Source organism: Uranotaenia lowii, chromosome 2 (assembly GCF_029784155.1).
Source record: "Uranotaenia lowii strain MFRU-FL chromosome 2, ASM2978415v1, whole genome shotgun sequence".
NCBI lineage: Eukaryota > Metazoa > Arthropoda > Insecta > Diptera > Culicidae > Uranotaenia > Uranotaenia lowii.
The window spans coordinates 250,977,328-250,995,307 of record NC_073692.1 but is presented as its reverse complement, the minus strand read 5'-3'; the positions used below and the strand labels follow the sequence as shown (position 1 = coordinate 250,995,307).

Genomic DNA, 17,980 nt, shown 5'->3' with positions numbered 1-17,980 from the left:
CCTTTTGAAATTTTAACAATTACTTTGGCCGCTTTCTGCCATCAGGGAGGGAATTGGGCTGGAGCAGAAGGCGGAGCTTATTATTCGAACACAGCGGTTGTACAGAGGTTCCAATTTACTGATAACTACCTCTATATCGGCACGACTTAGTAGGCCTAAGCCATGGAAAATCGATGGTATGAACCAGCCATGATGAAAACGATGAACCATGATGAATCATGATTTTTTCTAATTTGATCCAGGTGGTACTTGAAGTTAAGGCGGTCATCCAACCATAGTCCCAGCAGACGGGTTTGGCGAGTCATAGATATTGTTTGGTTGTTGAGAGTAAGGCTGGGGAGCTTCCCAAGCCTTCTTCGGTTTATACACAATTCGTTTCATAGGAATTCTCTATCTTTCTATATTGTTAGTCACATTTTCACAAGAAAAAAAGATTTATTGCACTAATAGTTAAATCAAAAGCAGACGTAGACATTAATAAATAACTGAAATGGTGAACTATTTTATGGGTTTTAAATATTAAATATCACGGTTTCATTGCTCCAGCCAAGATGACATCGTGTTAAATGATTTGAGCTGAAAAATAAGACACATTTAAGGTTGTCTCCGTTTGCGCATTGTTGTTTGTCAACTGTAAACGTAACACACACACACACACACACACACACACACACACACACACACACACACACACACACACACACACACACACACACACACACACACACACACACACACACACACACACACACACACACACACACACACACACACACACACACACGACATCGCGTATGAATACAACACACGCAGTTTAGTGTGTGCGCTATAAGGTTTTTTTTTAAGATAGCGTACAAAATTTACTCATACCGAGAACTCATTTTTTTATTTAATGTGCGAGGTAATGTAACTTTAAGCAACATGAATAACACAAAAAGTGAATCTCAGTGGAAAAGAAGTTTCCTTTTAAGAGATCCTCTTAGAAAAAAGGGAATTAAATAGTTAAATAACTACTTATACTAATGCTCATACTAATACATATAATTATAAACAAATTTTAATGCACAGTTGCTTTCAAAAAAGAATGAAATCGCGTGAAGCTGCGCACCCACTTCCAACTTTGACAAGCTGCCATTTCTCTCTTGGTTGATATTTTTTCATGAAAATTTCACACAATCTAGTTCAACTTTACAGTCTTTACAATGACGGGAAACAAAGATAGAGCTATTTCCGTAAAAAAAAGAAAATTTGGAGTTGTTTCACTAAACTTGCTGTATCTTCGACAATTTTCATTGAAAAACCTTGAAATTTGGTTCAAAGATGTAAAAATGTTTGATCTGATACCAGGCCAAGTTTCATCAAAATCGATGAACGTGATCAAAAATTGTGCCGGGTAGAAAATCAGGTTCATTATCGCCCAGCAGACGATTGCATTCTTTTTTGGACGGATGTTTGTATGGAAAACATCGTAATCCATGTATTCTTGGTTTTTTCTTTAACAAAATCTAAATTTATTACAAAGAAGGTTGTAAATTGATAATAACTTCATTCGTGCTTTGTTTGCAACGTGAAAACACGAACCAGAGATATCTCCATGACCAACTGGCATCAGCTGTGGAACAGCTTAGAAAGAGGAAGGATTCATCGTTTGATCCCAAACATCAAGGAGTGGATGGAGAGAAAGCATGGCGAAGTGGATTTCTACATGACGCAATTCCTGATTTTTTCCAGGAATTTACCACACTGTGGCATTCTTCCCTACGCAATTCCTGACTGTTCATGGATGCTTCATGAAGTATCACCATAGGTTCGGACATGTGGCTGTAGTGTCTTACAATCGCGTTGAACGTGTGTCAACACCATATTGTAAAAAGACATACACATACGTCTTAGCCGATTTAGGCTTTACAGACTGAATAAATGACGTGGACAACTTAAGATTAACATTTAACACCCAGTACCGAGATGGGAATCGAACCCATGCCATCAGTGGACCAGCGATTACCGCCCACCTAACCACTCGACCACCGAGACGTACAAATCTTATAACAAGCAATTCAGTTCGATAAGAATTAGGTTTTGGAATAAAGCGCCAGTTAGATTCTGATTGTGTATCTAGTAACAAGCCTGTGTCTTTTATTGCATCCGAATTGGAGAATATTCTAGGACATTTCAGTGACCTCGCAGTTCTACCTAACATGCGGTGACGCGGACGAGACACCGGAGCACGTGGTTTTTTATTTTCCAAGATTTGTAGAGGAACGTGCCAACATATTCGCCAACTGCAGACCAGACGCGACAGCCGACAACATGTTGCAGAAGATGTGTGATGACATCAACACTTGGCATACAGTCTGCGATGGGCTCGCCCGCATAATGACTGCTCTGCAAAGGAGTTGGAGACTGATGAAAATTACGATCGACGTAGGATAACGTAATTTATATTTACTAAACTTAATGAGTCCGAGCTATCAAATGAACTACGCCAAACAATCACCGTAGCTGATCGGAACACGACGTGAAGATGACCTCGGCCGGTAAGGATGATATTTAATTTAAATATAAACTTCTAAGCAAGTGTTGCATGAGTAGCGCGTATGCGTGAATTTGACCCATGGGACCGATTCGTAAAATTCCTTCTTCGAATCTACCACCTGAGTAACCAAAAAAAAAAACAGTTAACGACGTTGGAACATTTGTGGCTCCGATTTTACAAAATATTACATACAATGAAGTCAATGAACAACTCTCAGGGGTTTTGTTTGTTGGTTTCGTCTTATAAAAGACAAATTCGTCGACTGGAATCGTTAAGCTCGAGCTTAAGAGGCGATGGAAGCATGGATGCACTGAAAGAATTTGGAGTTGCCCCACCATTTTGGTAAAAAGTCTGATTCCACCGCATAACACAGTTGGATCTTGCGTTTCGAATCCAAACGCGAGATCATGTGATGATGAGGTATGCCCGTCCATTTTAAGAAAACATGCCACGAAGATCTCGGTGACCAACTAGCAGCAGCTGTAGGGCAGCTCAAAAAGAGAAAAATGGACTCATTCTTTGATCCCGAACATCTAGAAATGGATCCATTGAATACATGGCATTGTGAACTCAATGCCCCCATAACGCTGTAATTCGTGTTTTGGGATGCAATTCGTTATACTTAAGCCTTAAATAGGCGTTCGATTCGAAGACTCCGGATAGTCCTCAGATGGGATCGAGGTTAGAAACCCCAGCAGTTGGACTTTGAGGCGCAAGGAGTAAACGTGAGTATACCGCGAGTCAACCACATGCAATTTCGAAAAAAAAATTAAATACGCTTTAAATTCGCATTAGAAATATTTAACTTGTTTATGAACTAGTTCATTCATACAAGACTTGTTTTTTTTACGATATCATCAATCCGTAAGCTTACTCGGCATTTTTACGAGCGATTCTAAATACCAACAAGTCACCATTCACCGCCCAGACACCATTTACCGCCCAAAATCACCCTTTTGTTTGTATTTAAAAAAAAACTGGGATGTTTTCTCCAAAAATAAGACCTGTGTTCTGTGTCGGCATCATTGTTCGACCATTTCACTGAAAAAACATAGCTTAATTGAGCAAATTATAGCCAGAAATAAAATGTTTGGTTTTCGATTTCCGATCAAATTGTTGAATTCGACTCCTGTTAGCGAACTAAACATTACTGTACTCCTAGGGCAAAAAGGGTTCTTGTTTACTAGATAGTATTTATTTGACTTAAAATCGACTTGAAACGATTGTTTAATTTTTGTAGAATAGATTTGCATCGGAAAATTTTCGATTTTTTCAATAGTTGTTGTTTTGTGAAGCGTTTAGTGATGGGCGGGAATTGGTGCATAAAAAAATGTGTGGGTTCCTAATGACCGGTCACGCACAATTTCTTCGTTTTTAACGCATTATTGTGTCAAATGTGTAAATTGTAAGAAGCATTTAGTTGAATTATGTTAGAAAATGATGTTTTATCGTTGAAAGCAACTGGTTACTTGAGGCTGTTTGTCGGGATTCATGCTTTTGTCAGTCAACGCACTTCGTTAAATTTTTACAAAATTTGCGGGAAAAATTTCACAAAATGCATTCTTTCATCCAAAATATTGTTTTGACACCTCGTTACATGAAAAATTCTAATAAGAACAGTTTCCGTGTTGTTAGGTAGTTTTTACTTAAGAAAACATTATCAACACCCGAAAAAGTCGAGTGGGCGGTAATAGGGCCAGTTGAACACCCCAAAGTGTAGTAAATTATTTTGAAAAGCGTACATTTTTTGCATTCCACTAGATTTTTTATTGAAAGTAGAGCAGTTATGAGATGTATTGGAAAAGAAAGCAAATAAAAATTTGCCGTCGTTTTTTTATTACACATATTTGAAGTTGAAAAACCGCTTAACTGGGCGGTAGATGGTGACATGATGGTATATGTGATTACGTATAATCCTGAACAAGTTGTAGTAACGATGTTGCTACGGCCCTGAGAGGGTGAAATTAGGGGGAACATCAAACCCATTTTGTGACAGATTAGTTTGACAGTTTGATAGTTAGACAGGTGAGAAGAGAAAGGAGAAAAGAAAAAGTAGGAAAGTCGGAAGAAATTGAAAAACGTGTTTGATAGATTGGTTGGTGAAAATTATAGTTCTGCTTGAAATTGTATTCTCTCGTGCCGAAGTGCAGCATTTTCTTAGCTGAGTTTGATGCTATTCTAGCAAGATTCCGATCAGTAGGTTGATTAAACTCGAATTCACTGCCGTGAATTGTCGTTCCCGGATAAATATTGTATTTGCGAAATATCTTGCTTTATATTCTCCATCAGATCGAATCCGAATCCGGAACTGATTGTAGGATCTTCGGCAAACTCGTTTTGATCGAAGAAGAAGACTTATTTTTGAGTCACGTCAAATACGGACTACAAAAAGTCTACAAGCTCAAAAATAATGAGTTCGCGGGATCCTAACCTCAATCAGTCGAGGACGACTGCTGCGGAACACAACTGTCTCGCCTGTTCCCGTCCGGATGGCGCTCGTAGCATGGTTGCTTGCGATGCCTGCGATAATTGGTGGCATTTCGATTGCATCGGCGTTACCGAATCTGTTGCCAATCGATCGTGGATCTGTGGTACCTGTGAGAAGAAGCGCGGAATGGAACATCCTGCTGCATCGACGAAATCGATAAGATCCGTGATATCCGTGCGATCTAACAGTTCGGCAAGATTGCGCCTTCAGCAGCTCGAGGAGCAGAAAGCCCTGGAAGATAAGATCCAGGAGAAAGATCGCCAATATCTTTCTCAGAAGCACCAACTTGAGCTCGAGATCGAGCAGGAGGAAGCAGTCGGTGGCAGCGTTTCCAGTTTTAGTGCTCGGGATCGGATTAAGGCAGTGAACCATTGGGTCAGCGATGTACGACAGCAGGCGAATCCGGAAGTGATACCTGCTACTTCCACGCCACTTTCGAGAAACGTACCGACTGGAGCGGTTCCGAAACTATTTAACCCGATTGCTCATCAGCTTTCCGTGATTCCCGAATCAAATCAAACTGAATGGCAAACAGCAGCACTGATGCCCACATTCCGAGCTCCGCGTTTTACAATCCCTCCGGGATTTTCTACAGTTTTGCACAACAAAGCAGTTCCCCCGACGGAAAATCCGGGCAGAACATGCGTTCAGCAGAACGAGTCAAACCAGAGGACCCGGGATATTGGACAGTTGCCAGATAAGCAGTTCCCGGCTGCTTGCACAGGAGTTGGAGCGGCTCCCAATCCGTATGGAATCCACGGCGTTGGATCAACGGATAATTCACAACCGCGGCAGGCCCCAAATTCCTGGGCCTATCCTGCTGCTGGTGTGATCAGCGCACAACAAATCGCAGCGAGACAGGTGGTGTCGAGAGACCTACCCAAATTCTCCGGAGATCCTTTAGAGTGGCCGATGTTCGTCAATGCTTTCGAGTCTACCACGCGGATGTGTGGTATCCAGCCCGACGAAAATCTAGCCCGTCTGCAGAGAGCCCTCATCGGCAATGCCAGGGAAAAGGTTCTCAGTATACTGACAATTCCGTCCGCCGTACCGCAAATAATTACGACCCTTCGGGATGAATGCGGAAGACCGGACCAGTTGGTCAACTGCTTACTGACCAGAGTCCGAACAGCAACACAACCAAATGCCAACAAGCTTGGGACGCTTGTCACATTCGGTCGAGAAGTCCGGAACCTGGTGACGTTTATGGAAGCAGCACAACTACATTCTTACCTCTCAAGCCCTATCCTACTAACGGAGATGGTGAGCAAGCTCCCACCATGTTTGCAGTTACAGTGGGGCCATTACTTGATGAGCGTTCCGGTACCAAACCTAGAAGCGTTTTGCAACTTTATTTCGACGATCCGGACAGCCGCTTGTAACGTTTCGACAGCGACGGAATCCTCCGTAGAAGCGTCGACGAAAAGGAAGAAGCGGAAGGAAAAAGTAGGAGGCTTTTTGAATGCCCGTAAGGAAGTTGCAGAGAAAGCACCAGTGAAATCAGAAAATCCGAAACCCTGCCTCGCCTGTGACAGCGTGGGGCATAAGATTCGTGAGTGCGATAGGTTTCGCAAGCTTTCAGTCCGCGAAAGATGGAAAATAGTCGAGCGAAAGAAAATGTGTCGAAGATGCCTATTTCCACACGGCAAGTGGCCCTGCCGCACAAAGTACCCTTGTGGAGTAGACGGTTGCTCCGAGGCACATCATAAACTGCTTCATTCTACCAAAAGGTCGGACCAATCGGATGCACAATCGGGAACCTCAGGAACTGTATCGACGCATCGGCATTCTCGAGACAAAACGCTATTCAAAATTCTTCCCGTGAGACTATTTGGAAACGGGAAATCTGTAGCGGCGTTTGCGTTCCTGGATGACGGTTCCGATCTAACGTTAATCGAGAACGAAGCGGCAGAAGAACTTGGCCTCGAAGGCACGGAGAGTCCACTATGCCTCGAGTGGACGAACAACGTAACCAGAAACAAAAATTCTTCCCGTCGTGTCAATCTAGCCATCGCAAAGATTAACGGAGGAGAAAAGCATCTGCTGAAAAACGTCCGTACAGTCAGAAATCTGGGTCTCCCGAAGCAGACAGTTAACTATCCCGATTTGGTCAAGCTCTACCCGCACCTTCGAGGGCTACCAGTCGAAAGTTACAACGAAACAACCCCTAGCATTCTGATTGGGGTGGACCATGCTCGGCTGATTATGACGCTTGGTAAGCGTGAACGTCGGAACGATGAGCCTGTTTCCGCCAAGACTCGCTTAGGCTGGGTAGTGTTTGGTGGCAGAAGTTTAACCGCAGAACAGTCTCGAGCCAGAGTGAACGTCTGCAGATGCGCTTCGGATGAACACCTAGAAGACATTGTCCGAGAATTCGTCTCTAGCGACACCATCGGCATTCAAGAGCAACTTCCACCGGAATGCGAAGAGGACATGCGAGCGAGGAAGATTTTGGAGGAAACCACGGTACGAACCGCCTCCGGTCGAATTCAAACAGGATTGTTGTGGAGATCGGACTGCGTCAAGCTGCCAAACAGTTACCATATGGCGAAAAGACGAAAGGATTGTTTTCGATTTTTTCGACAGTCGAGATACAGTAGCCGAAGTGGTCAAATTAGCACAGGAGGTATCGATCGTGAACCGAGCAGCGTGTTTTGAAATACCATCGTGACAATCCAATTCCCATGAAGTTCTTCGGCTGCTAGGCGGTGAGTTTGCCGAATCTGATAAGTGTTTTTCGGCAGTACAAACTGCGTCATCGACCGACCGAGTGCTCGGTATCGTTTGGAAGTCCCACGAAGATGTTTTTATATTTGATGCCCAATTTCGAGAAGATTTGAAGCCTTTGTTGTCTACTGAAAGTATCCCCACCAAACGTCAGGTGCTGCAAGTGGTTATGAGCCTCTTTGACCCGCTCGGGTTCATCTCCTTTTATACCATTCACGGGAAAGTGCTCATTCAAGACATCTGGCGCTCAGGAGTCCTGTGGGATGAAAAAATAACAGCAGAGAATTTGAAAAGTTGGCACAGGTGGATAAAATTGTTGTCAGAGTTGAACGAAATTAAAATACCTCGATGTTACTTCCCGAATTATGAAATTGGAAGCTACGAGTCTCTCCAATTGCATCTTTTTGTAGACGCGAGTGAGATCGCGTACAGCTGTGTCGCATTTTTCCGTATTATCGACCGTGGATTACCACGTTGCTCACTCGTAGCAGCAAAGGCCAAAGTGACCACTCTGAAATCCCAATCAATTCCCAGAAACGAGCTTAATGCAGCACTTATCGGTGCCCGATTGGCAAAGACTATTCAAGAGGATCAAGAGGACTCTCTTCTGCTGGTGTTCGTTGATTTCGAAAAAGCATTCGACCGACTTAACCATGAAAACATCTGGGCGGCTCTAAGGCGACGAGGGGTCCCAGAGAAACTAGTCCATCTCATCGAAGCACAATACGAGGCATTTTCGTGCAAGGTTTTGCACGATGGTGTCTTGTCCGAACCAATCCCGGTAACTGCTGGAGTGAGACAAGGATGTATCTTATCACCGCTACTTTTCCTCATCGTAATGGATGAGATTCTGACTGGATCGATTGACTGTGCACCGAACCGAGGATTGCCGTGGAATCCTTTAACAATGGAGCAACTGAACGACCTTGACCTGGCAGACGATATTGTTTTGCTCGCCCAAACACAACAAGGCATGCAGAGCAAACTCGACGACCTCACCGAAAGTTCCAAGGCAGCAGGTCTCAAAGTCAATGTCGGAAAGACCAAGTCGATGGAGATCAACACAGGAAATCCCTCCAGTTTCATGGTAGCTGGGCAACAAGTTGAGAAAGTGGAGTGCTTCCAGTATCTTGGTAGCCAGATAACGCCTGATGGTGGTACCAGAAAAGACATCGAAACCCGGATCAGAAAGGCCCGATTTGCGTTTGCGAGTCTCCGAAACATCTGGCGGTCACGCCAGATCTCTCTACGAACAAAAATCCGAATCTTCAACTCAAACGTCAAATCCGTATTGCTGTACGGGTGCGAAACTTGGTGCACATATGCGGTGACGACGCGAAAACTGCAAGTATTTGTAAACCGCTGCCTGCGGAATATCATCCGCGCTTGGTGGCCTGGCAACTGGATCTCGAATGAGGAACTGCATCGCCGGTGTCATCAAAGGGCGCTAGAAATCGAGATTCGGGAACGTAAGTGGAGATGGATCGGGCACACGCTGCGAAAAGATGAAAACGAGATTTGCAGAGAGGCGCTAGACTGGAATCCAGAAGGACATCGAAGAAGAGGCAGACCCAGAAACTTGTGGCGGCGAAGCCTAGCCGCTGAAATCCGAACTGTCGACGATAATCTTGACTGGGACCAGGTGAAGACGCTGGCTCCGGATCGTCAACAGTGGAGGTCTTTTACCACGGCCCTATGCACCGGAGGATCGGCGCGGGATCATTAAGTAAGTAAGTATTCAAGAGGATCATCGACTAGTCGTCTGGGAGCGTAAAGTAAGATCGGTCAAAGACGCATTGAAAAGCATAGCTCCTCGCAGCCCACTTGACGACGAAGAATTGATGACCCTTTTGGCTGAGGTTGAGATGATAGTGAACTCACACCCGTTAACATTCGTTCCACTTGATTCACCAAATGCTGAAGTGCTCACACCGAACAGTTTCCTGTTGATGAGTTCAAGCGGAAGTAATGCAGCGAAAGTGCCGATAGATGAACCGACGGCGCTGAACACGAACTGGAAGGCGATGGATTACATGCTGGATCAATTTTGGAAGCGGTGGATTGCGAGTTATCTTCCAACCATAGCGCGTCGTACCAAGTGGTTTCATGATGTGAGACCCTTACGTGAAGGAGACCTAGTGGTGATAGTCGACGAAAGCGTTCGGAACGGCTGGCTTCGTGGAAGAGTGTTGAAGACGTTTCCTGGAGAAGATGGACAAGTTCGGCAGGTCGACGTAGCTACCAGTACAGGGATTCTTCGCCGTGGGGTAGTTAAGGTTGCATTGCTAGATGTATGTGAAGGTAAAGCCCCCTAAAGTGGGCGTTACGGGGTGGGGTGTTGCTACGGCCCTGAGAGGGTGAAATTAGGGGGAACATCAAACCCATTTTGTGAAAGATTAGTTTGACAGTTTGATAGTTAGACAGGTGAGAAGAGAAAGGAGAAAAGAAAAAGTAGGAAAGTCGGAAGAAATTGAAAAACGTGTTTGATAGATTGGTTGGTGAAAATTATAGTTCTGCTTGAAATTGTATTCTCTCGTGCCGAAGTGCAGCATTTTCTTAGCTGAGTTTGATGCTATTCTAGCAAGATTCCGATCAGTAGGTTGATTAAACTCGAATTCACTGCCGTGAATTGTCGTTCCCGGATAAATATTGTATTTGCGAAATATCTTGCTTTATATTCTCCATCAGATCGAATCCGAATCCGGAACTGATTGTAGGATCTTCGGCAAACTCGTTTTGATCGAAGAAGAAGACTTATTTTTGAGTCAAGTCAAATACGGACTACAAAAAGTCTACAAACGAAGTAATACCCGGAAACAAATACAACTAATAAAATGAGACAAACATTGATGGCAGAAACAATAATCAAGGTTTGAAAAAATACAACAAAACGTTAACTAAGTTAAGTTAACTTAACTTAGATAGATTGATTCCTCTGAGATGATGTGGATAGTTATGTTCATACGTACCTTTACATTGAATTGTTGCAATGTACTTTCTAACAATTGTGCATTGCCAGAGTAGTATGCTGCTATCGCATTATGTAGTAAAATAAGTTGTTTGTGCATAACCTTTATCTGAATTTAAAAAAGAAGATGAATTTACATTAAGTCTATAAAACATAAGTCGAAATTAATCATAAGTCGCGAACAACCAAAAAGTTGTGAAATCCGGGAGTATGACATTTGGCATAAAGCCATTCGTTATAAAAGCTATTTGACTTAAATGCCTTTTGGCATAACGATCATTTGGCATAAAAGTCGTTTGGCATAATTTCATTTTTTTCATGAGGTCACGTCGAGATTCATTTATCAGACAAAGTTGAGAGACAGAGTTTTATTTTATTAGAGTATGGTCGGGTAAAAGTACGACCTTAGTGCTATTCTATTTTTAGAAAAAATTGCAGTTGTTTTTCCAAAAAACCAAAAACGATTACGAAGGTAATCGATCGACGCAATGAAAACGCCTAACTGCTATCCAAACGTACTCTTACCCTATAACCTCTGATGCAAAAGTACGAATTATGTGGGGTAAAAGTACGACCATTCAAAATTCCACATTTCTGCATGAAGTCAAGAGGAAAATTATTTTATATCAATCTTTGCTTACAGTAGTAGCTTCTGTGTTTACTTCTGATACAAATCCTATACATGGGCTAACAACCTGCGGTAATTCGGAGTTCTCCTCTAATTGTCCATATTCAAAAGGTTTACGAAATCCAGTTCTCATTATGTTTTTGCCGCATATTGTTATTTGTCGCAAACATCGAGGAAGCAGGAGTGAGGCGGCTCAAAGCCGCCGACCAGCCATAGGCGGCCTTATTAGATTGATCTAGGTTTACTGGGGTCTCCTAGGTTTATGTGAAAGCTAGGGGTAATCCCTTATCCCCATCCGCCGCGCGATATCGCGAAGGACAATATTTTATGAAAGTTCGAATGCGCAGCGTGAGGAAGCTGGGGCGGGATTATGGAACTCGAAACAATCGAGTTTCGTTCGATTCGAGCAACTTTGGCATTACCGATCTCGATTCGAATGGAACGTTTCGAGATGATCTACTACCCGATTTACTCGAAATCTAGTACGTTAAAATTTAGAACTCGAACGAGATTCGTAATTCGATTCGAGTTCAACTCGAAATGGGTAACTCGAATCGAATAGGATTCATAATTTCACCCCTGGTGTTTTTACTTGTTTGAATGTGTCGACTTTTGTAAAACCGCTATAAGTAAGGCTTTCAGACCTAAGCTGAAAACGGACTTCTCACGCTGCGCGTTCGAACTTCAATGGAATAGTGTATTTCGCGCTGTCGCGCGGCGAACAGAGCTAAAGGATCACCTTAACCTTGCACGCAGGTAAACCTAGGAGACCCCAGTAGACCTAGACCAATAAGGCCGCCGCTTCCAACAGCGAATCGTCGGCCACCTAAGATTGGGGAGCCTCGACGGCTTTTGGCTGCCTCACCCCCTGCATCATCGTTGTTTGCCGCAAAAATTAAAAGGAAATCTTACAAGTTATAAATATATTCTAAATGATAAGTTGAAGTTATGCCAAATGCCCATTATGCCAAATGTCATATTACCGTGTAATCCTATGTTTTTCTAACGATTTACGATACGTAGACTTCATATAACTTATCTCGAGCTATGTTCTGATCCTTTGAAATATTGAATGTTAATGTTAGATAATATTTCTGAAAACTTACTCGATTTTCGTCCAAAAGCTGCATTTTAATGGCAACGTCTGCACGAAGTTTCTCGTAACTAGTCTTATACTTCTCGTATTGCACTTGAATATCGTCATTTGGAGTGTTGTTTGGCGAATTTGATTTACTGTTAGCCAAATCAATGCGATATGCGTCGAACTCAATACGTGCTGCTTCATATTGCCTGATATTTATTATAGTATCTTCGATAGTTTTATTGCAAAGAGTACTTATAGATGACGTGAAAAAGTTGAGAGCATTTAGTAAAAGTTCGCCATTTTTCGTGAGACTTCTTTGAGTTTCAGAATTTCTTAAAAATTCTTCTTGCAGCTCAGGACTTTTTTGAGCGAGATCTGAAAATGCTTCAGCGAGAGCTTGTTGAGTTTTCACGCAGTGATAGAAATGAGTACTGAATAATCGTGTTAACCGCAGTATGGATAAATATTTTTTTTGAGTATCTCTTAACTGCTCTATTTGGGATTCTAGCTCCATATCCACCGTTCGGCTACATTTACCTTAAAAGATTAAAAGTTGTGAGGAATCTATTTAACTTAACTTATGGATTAGAAACAAATTAAAATCTAAAAAAAACATTTTTTTTTTAATTTTTCGAAAATTGCGGAAATGTTTGATGATCGTCCTTTTGGTTTACGAACTGACGAAACAACTAATCAAAACTAGAGCAGGTGATCCTATGTTTGTAGTTCTTAACATATAAAATTATAATTTTCTCCCTGGAACTGTTTTTCAATCGCAATGTTTTTAATCTTATGTTTATGCTAGTTCCAGAAAAATTGATTTGAGACTTGATAGAATAGAATTTTTAAGTTTAAGTTATATCTATAGCGACCATTTAGATCAGTGCTACGATTGCCCTAAGCCCTAAATCATTAGCGACTTAAAACAAATGTTTTTAAAAATTACTGTAAAAATTTCATAACAAGCAAACTAGAATCAAACTTTAAAGAAATAAAATGTAAATTTTAGTTAACATACCCATTTTTTCAAGCATAAGTTGTTTGGTACATTTATAAGTAGAAATACTCCAATTTTTTAACACGGACAAAGCCGAAGAACCACTTTTTATGAAGGCAGATTCTTCTACGAGTGTTGATTGCAGTTGTTGTTCCTAAGAGAAATATGAATTTTTATTAGATGATGTACGAAACTTATCTTAATCCGTGTAAATCAAACCGAGATCGACATAGGAAAACTAGCACTTTTCGTGTAGGTTTCTGCTGGAGTACCGGAATGAACGGCTTCCACGCTATCATTCATGGATGGCAACGATGCTTTCAACATTTCGTGAATGCTTTTCTCGGAGTTATGACTCATTCTCGAGAACTTAGCTTAAATTGAAGCTAAAACAATCTGTTTCTGTTAAAAGTAACACTTATTCGATCACTTCAAGAAAAAGGAAATTTGCTTTGTTCAGGGTTGCCAGTAAGATACAAACATTTGAAAAGGCTTTTTGATTCGAGCGGCGGTTCGATAAACACACTCAAAATTTCAAACACCTGGAAGATGAAATTTTGTACAAAAATAGGATTATTTCACACCAGGGGGATGGCAATCTGGTTCTTCTTGCGAACAGAGTTGAAAAAGTCAAAATTTCAACCAATGAGGAACCAGAATGATTGTTTTGTTAGTGTGCAATCATTCATAATTCTCTAGAATTTGACATCCAGTCCGGTTCCTTGACAGCATAATGTCAGGTTGGTTATGGGCCCACAAAATCGTGGGCCGTAATTTTGATGGTTGTCAAAGTTAATGACAAAGAATAAGGATGTCACCCCCTTGTTTCACACAGATTTTCTCAGGGATGATTTTTCATAGATTCATAGCTATGAACACATTTTTTCAAAGAATTTGTAATATAAGGTGAAAATTTTGTTTTAAGTTTCAAGCGGTTTTATTAGACAACATAACACAGCAAGAATAATTCGTGTAATTTGAAGAGCCATTTAGATTACACGTTTATATTTACGTGAAAAATTTCGTCGAAAGCTTAACAACACGACGAAACTATAGGTTTTGTTACAAAGTGGAATCAATGGGGAATGGTTGAAGGATGTAATTCCGGCCAGGCTCGTTCCTTAAAATCTGATAGAACGGTTTATATTCCGATTCCCTCGCCATCATTGGATTTCCGCGGTTAAAACCGGAGAAATTGAAATAAAAACATTTCTGGAAGATTTTAAGGATCAAGTCCAGATGTAATTTCATTTTTCAAAGCAAAACATTCCTAAAACTGCAAACTACATTATTTTCTTTTGTCAGAAGGAGCGCAGCTGGTCGGAGCATGGCTAATAAAGTCAGTTTGTGTTTAACCATCAGCAAGCTACCATCTATTTCTTTTCGATTGTATACTGTTTACCGGAATTCCATGTACCGGAAAACCATTTACCGGACTGCTATTTACCGGAAATCTATTTACCGAAATGAACCGTTTACCGGACTGCCATCTACCGGAATGAACCATTTACCGGACTGACATTAACCGGAATACACTATTTACCGGAATTCCATTTACCGGATTCAGAATTTTGAATCTATGATGGTATCCCGTTTACCCGGAAACTAATTTTTTGGTACTTCAATTGATTTTATTGTTACCAGTGTGGCATTCCAAAATTGTTTTGATGTCGGACTCCTCACGCTGCGCGTTCGAACTTGAAAGACATATTTGTCCTTCACACTGTCGCGTGGCGGACGGGGCTAAGGGATCACCCCTAGCTTTCACGCAGACCTGTGAAGCCCCGACAGACCTAGACCAATGTAATATTTATGGATGCCGCTTCCGACGGCGGGTCGGCGGCCACAAATAATAATATTTCGAAACCCTATTTTATGTAAATAAGTTCATTTTTTTTCGATTTCTAGTTTGTTATGGTAATTCTGGCGAAATGTTTTTAGAGAAATTATAAATTCCGGTGAAAAAATTCTGGGGAATGGTTTCTTCTGCCAATTTTTTTGGGGATATGGAATCCAACCCAGAATATCCGGTAAATGGTAGTTCCGGTAAATGGTACAGTCTGGTAAATGGAATTCCGGTAAATAGTACTGAACTCGAAATTCTTTATTCTTTATTCTTTACTGGAGGGGAAAAAGCCCACACAGTAAACGAAAATTACCGAGTTCGGTAATTTTTTTACCGAAATCCTAACATGTGGAGTTCGTTAAACTGTTCGGTAATTTTTTCATGGCCAAGAAGTGACAGCTGTCAAATATTACGGACCTTTTTCGGTGAAAAATACCGAAACTCGCCTGATCATGTCTAAGTTCATCTGTCAAAATATTGACAGTTGTCAACGTGACAGCTCGTTATATTACAGATCAGCCGGTATTGTTGAACCGTGTAACCGTCTGTTACATATTTTTGTGTGGCTCCGCCACAAAATCGAATCATCCCTGTCCTTTACGGAAAAACAACAAATGTCCCCCGAAATAACGGCTAACTTCACCCAACCCAACTGTCATTCCGCACAGGCACTCTCTTTCTCTGAGTGATCCATAGGCGTCGTGCTCAATCAGGGTCGTCGCGGGGAAGTGTGGGCACCCAGAGAACGACGCACCATGTAATTTTGCAGGAAGTATGGGCGTCGGCCAAAACTTGAGGTCTCGCGAATATCGGCACCGCTAAGCATGTCCTTTCTGTCTGTGATCTCGTTAGAGTAAAGAAGTGTTAAAAATAATAGTACAAAAACAAAAACGTATTAAAAGCACGATAATTAGTACGGTGTAAATGTTAAAAAATGCGGAAAATAGTACGCCTAAAGATCGTTAAAAGAAAAACATATTATGAACATTATGTCGAACAAAAACACGTTTAATGGAAAAGGTCCAAGAGGGCCTTTTCTTGTTTCTATGCCTATTCGCCAGCTACATCGTACAGTTGAAACACACAGCGGCACCAAAAAGCCAATCCAGAAGCAGACAGAAAGATACCAACATCCTAACCTTGCTCGCCACTTCAAGGTTACCGACGAAGTCCTCCCGGTGCTTGACACAAGGCCGGAATCACCAACGACAAGTTCCAGGCTCTTCCGGGACGCCGGAAAGAAGCCTGTTGAGGACTCTGATTTCGTCGATCACAACAACAACAACAACAGCAACATCATTCGATGGACATCCGTCGGTTCTTCCTGGTTCCTGTGAATAACATCTTTCGTCGGTTCTGCTGCTCCAGCAACTGCAGCTAAGTGCACAGAAAACTAACCGCAAGTATGCTAAACAGAAATTGTGACGTCACACCCAAAATTTGTAAACAATAAACCCCAAAATTATGTAAATTTGAATCTGCAGCTTTAGTATATTTGTTAGAAATATTTAGTTGATTTACACCTGTTTATTAATACCCATCCATTGATCGTTTTAAATGTTCACTTTCATGAATGGTCATGCTTTGTCCGCCTCGGTTAATATCATTTAAAAATTTGGACTGGTTTCTAGCATGAGAGGTAATCACCCGTGTACGCCCCTGGTCGACTCGATTCTGATTGGATCACCCTGCTGCGAGTTCCGCGGAAAGAAAGTGTCGCGTTGCATAAAACATCAAAACGACCCTGAGTTCCCATTTGTTTACCTTTCCCAAATTCCCACCCACTGAGCTAACTCCGTGTTACAACCGAAATGCCTGTAATTAACACCGAAAAGCCGGTAATGTTCAACCGAAATGCAATAAAAGCTCAGTAATGTATACCGAACAACCAGTACAGTTTACCGAAACACCTGTAGTTATTACCGAAATATCTTAAATTATTACCGAATACCTGTAATTATTATCGAAATACTTGTAAATATTACCGAAATACCGTGTTTTTTTACCGAAAAGCTGTTAAAGTTCGGTAACATTTACTGAACAACCGGTAAATTTTACCGAAAGCCCGGTAGTTTTTACCGAAATTTCTGTAATTATTACCGAGATGCCGGTAATATTTACCGAAAATAGTAATATGTTCGGTGATGTTAATCAATTTATTGGTTTATCGGTGGACGTTGTGTTCTTTTATTAAGAACATTCAAGATTAGGAAAATTACAAATGTGTTAAAATTAGAAGAAATTAAAAAAACTTGAAAATCAGCGAATTTTATTTAGAGGCATTTTCATAACACGTCATGAATTTGTTTAGCACCGATCAACTATTTTGAAGTAAGGCTGTCAGAAAAAGTTGACCCCACCATCCCAAAGTAGTTGACAACGTGAGGTTTTCCCAGCAAGTGTAGCTTGCAGTGAGAACGAATGATCGTTGATGACATGTGATGAAAATGCTTCTGAATCAAATTCTACTCGATCATTTTCAAGGTCTTTTGATTTCTTCTAATTTTTAACACATCTGTAATTTTCATAATCTTGAATGTTCTTAATAAAAGAACATAACTTTCATCGATATGGCTAATAAATTGATTAACATAACCGAAAATATTATAGTTTTCGGTAAACGTTACCGGTATTTCGATAATACTACAAAAATTTCGGTAAAAGGTATGGTGAGTTAATATAAAACAACTAAACTTATATGGTTAT

General features: G+C 41.3%; 1 protein-coding gene across 1 annotated transcript; it reads right to left on the bottom strand.

The window, feature by feature from the left end:
* Positions 1-415: 415 nt before the first annotated feature.
* Positions 416-13,883, bottom strand: LOC129750081 (arfaptin-2). Its single transcript, XM_055745291.1, has 5 exons — positions 13,648-13,883; positions 13,450-13,582; positions 12,454-12,968; positions 10,721-10,828; positions 416-576 (listed from the first exon to the last, which is right to left on the bottom strand). The coding sequence occupies exons 1-5, from the start codon at positions 13,786-13,788 to the stop codon at positions 535-537; spliced, it is 939 nt and encodes a 312-aa protein (XP_055601266.1). The 5' UTR covers positions 13,789-13,883; the 3' UTR covers positions 416-534.
* Between the last annotated feature and the right edge of the window lie 4,097 nt (positions 13,884-17,980).

What these genes read in the sequence shown, in the direction of transcription:
- LOC129750081 (XM_055745291.1), bottom strand. Translation starts at nt 13,788, where the DNA reads ATGAGTCATAACTCCGAGAAAAGCATTCACGAAATGTTGAAAGCATCG. An exon ending in ACTTATGCTTGAAAAAATGG is followed by an intron (nt 12,969 to 13,449) that starts GTATGTTAACTA and finishes TAATCTTTTAAG; the next exon opens with GTAAATGTAGCCGAACGGTG. An exon ending in TGCAACAATTCAATGTAAAG is followed by an intron (nt 577 to 10,720) that starts GTACGTATGAAC and finishes CTTATTTTTCAG; the next exon opens with CTCAAATCATTTAACACGAT.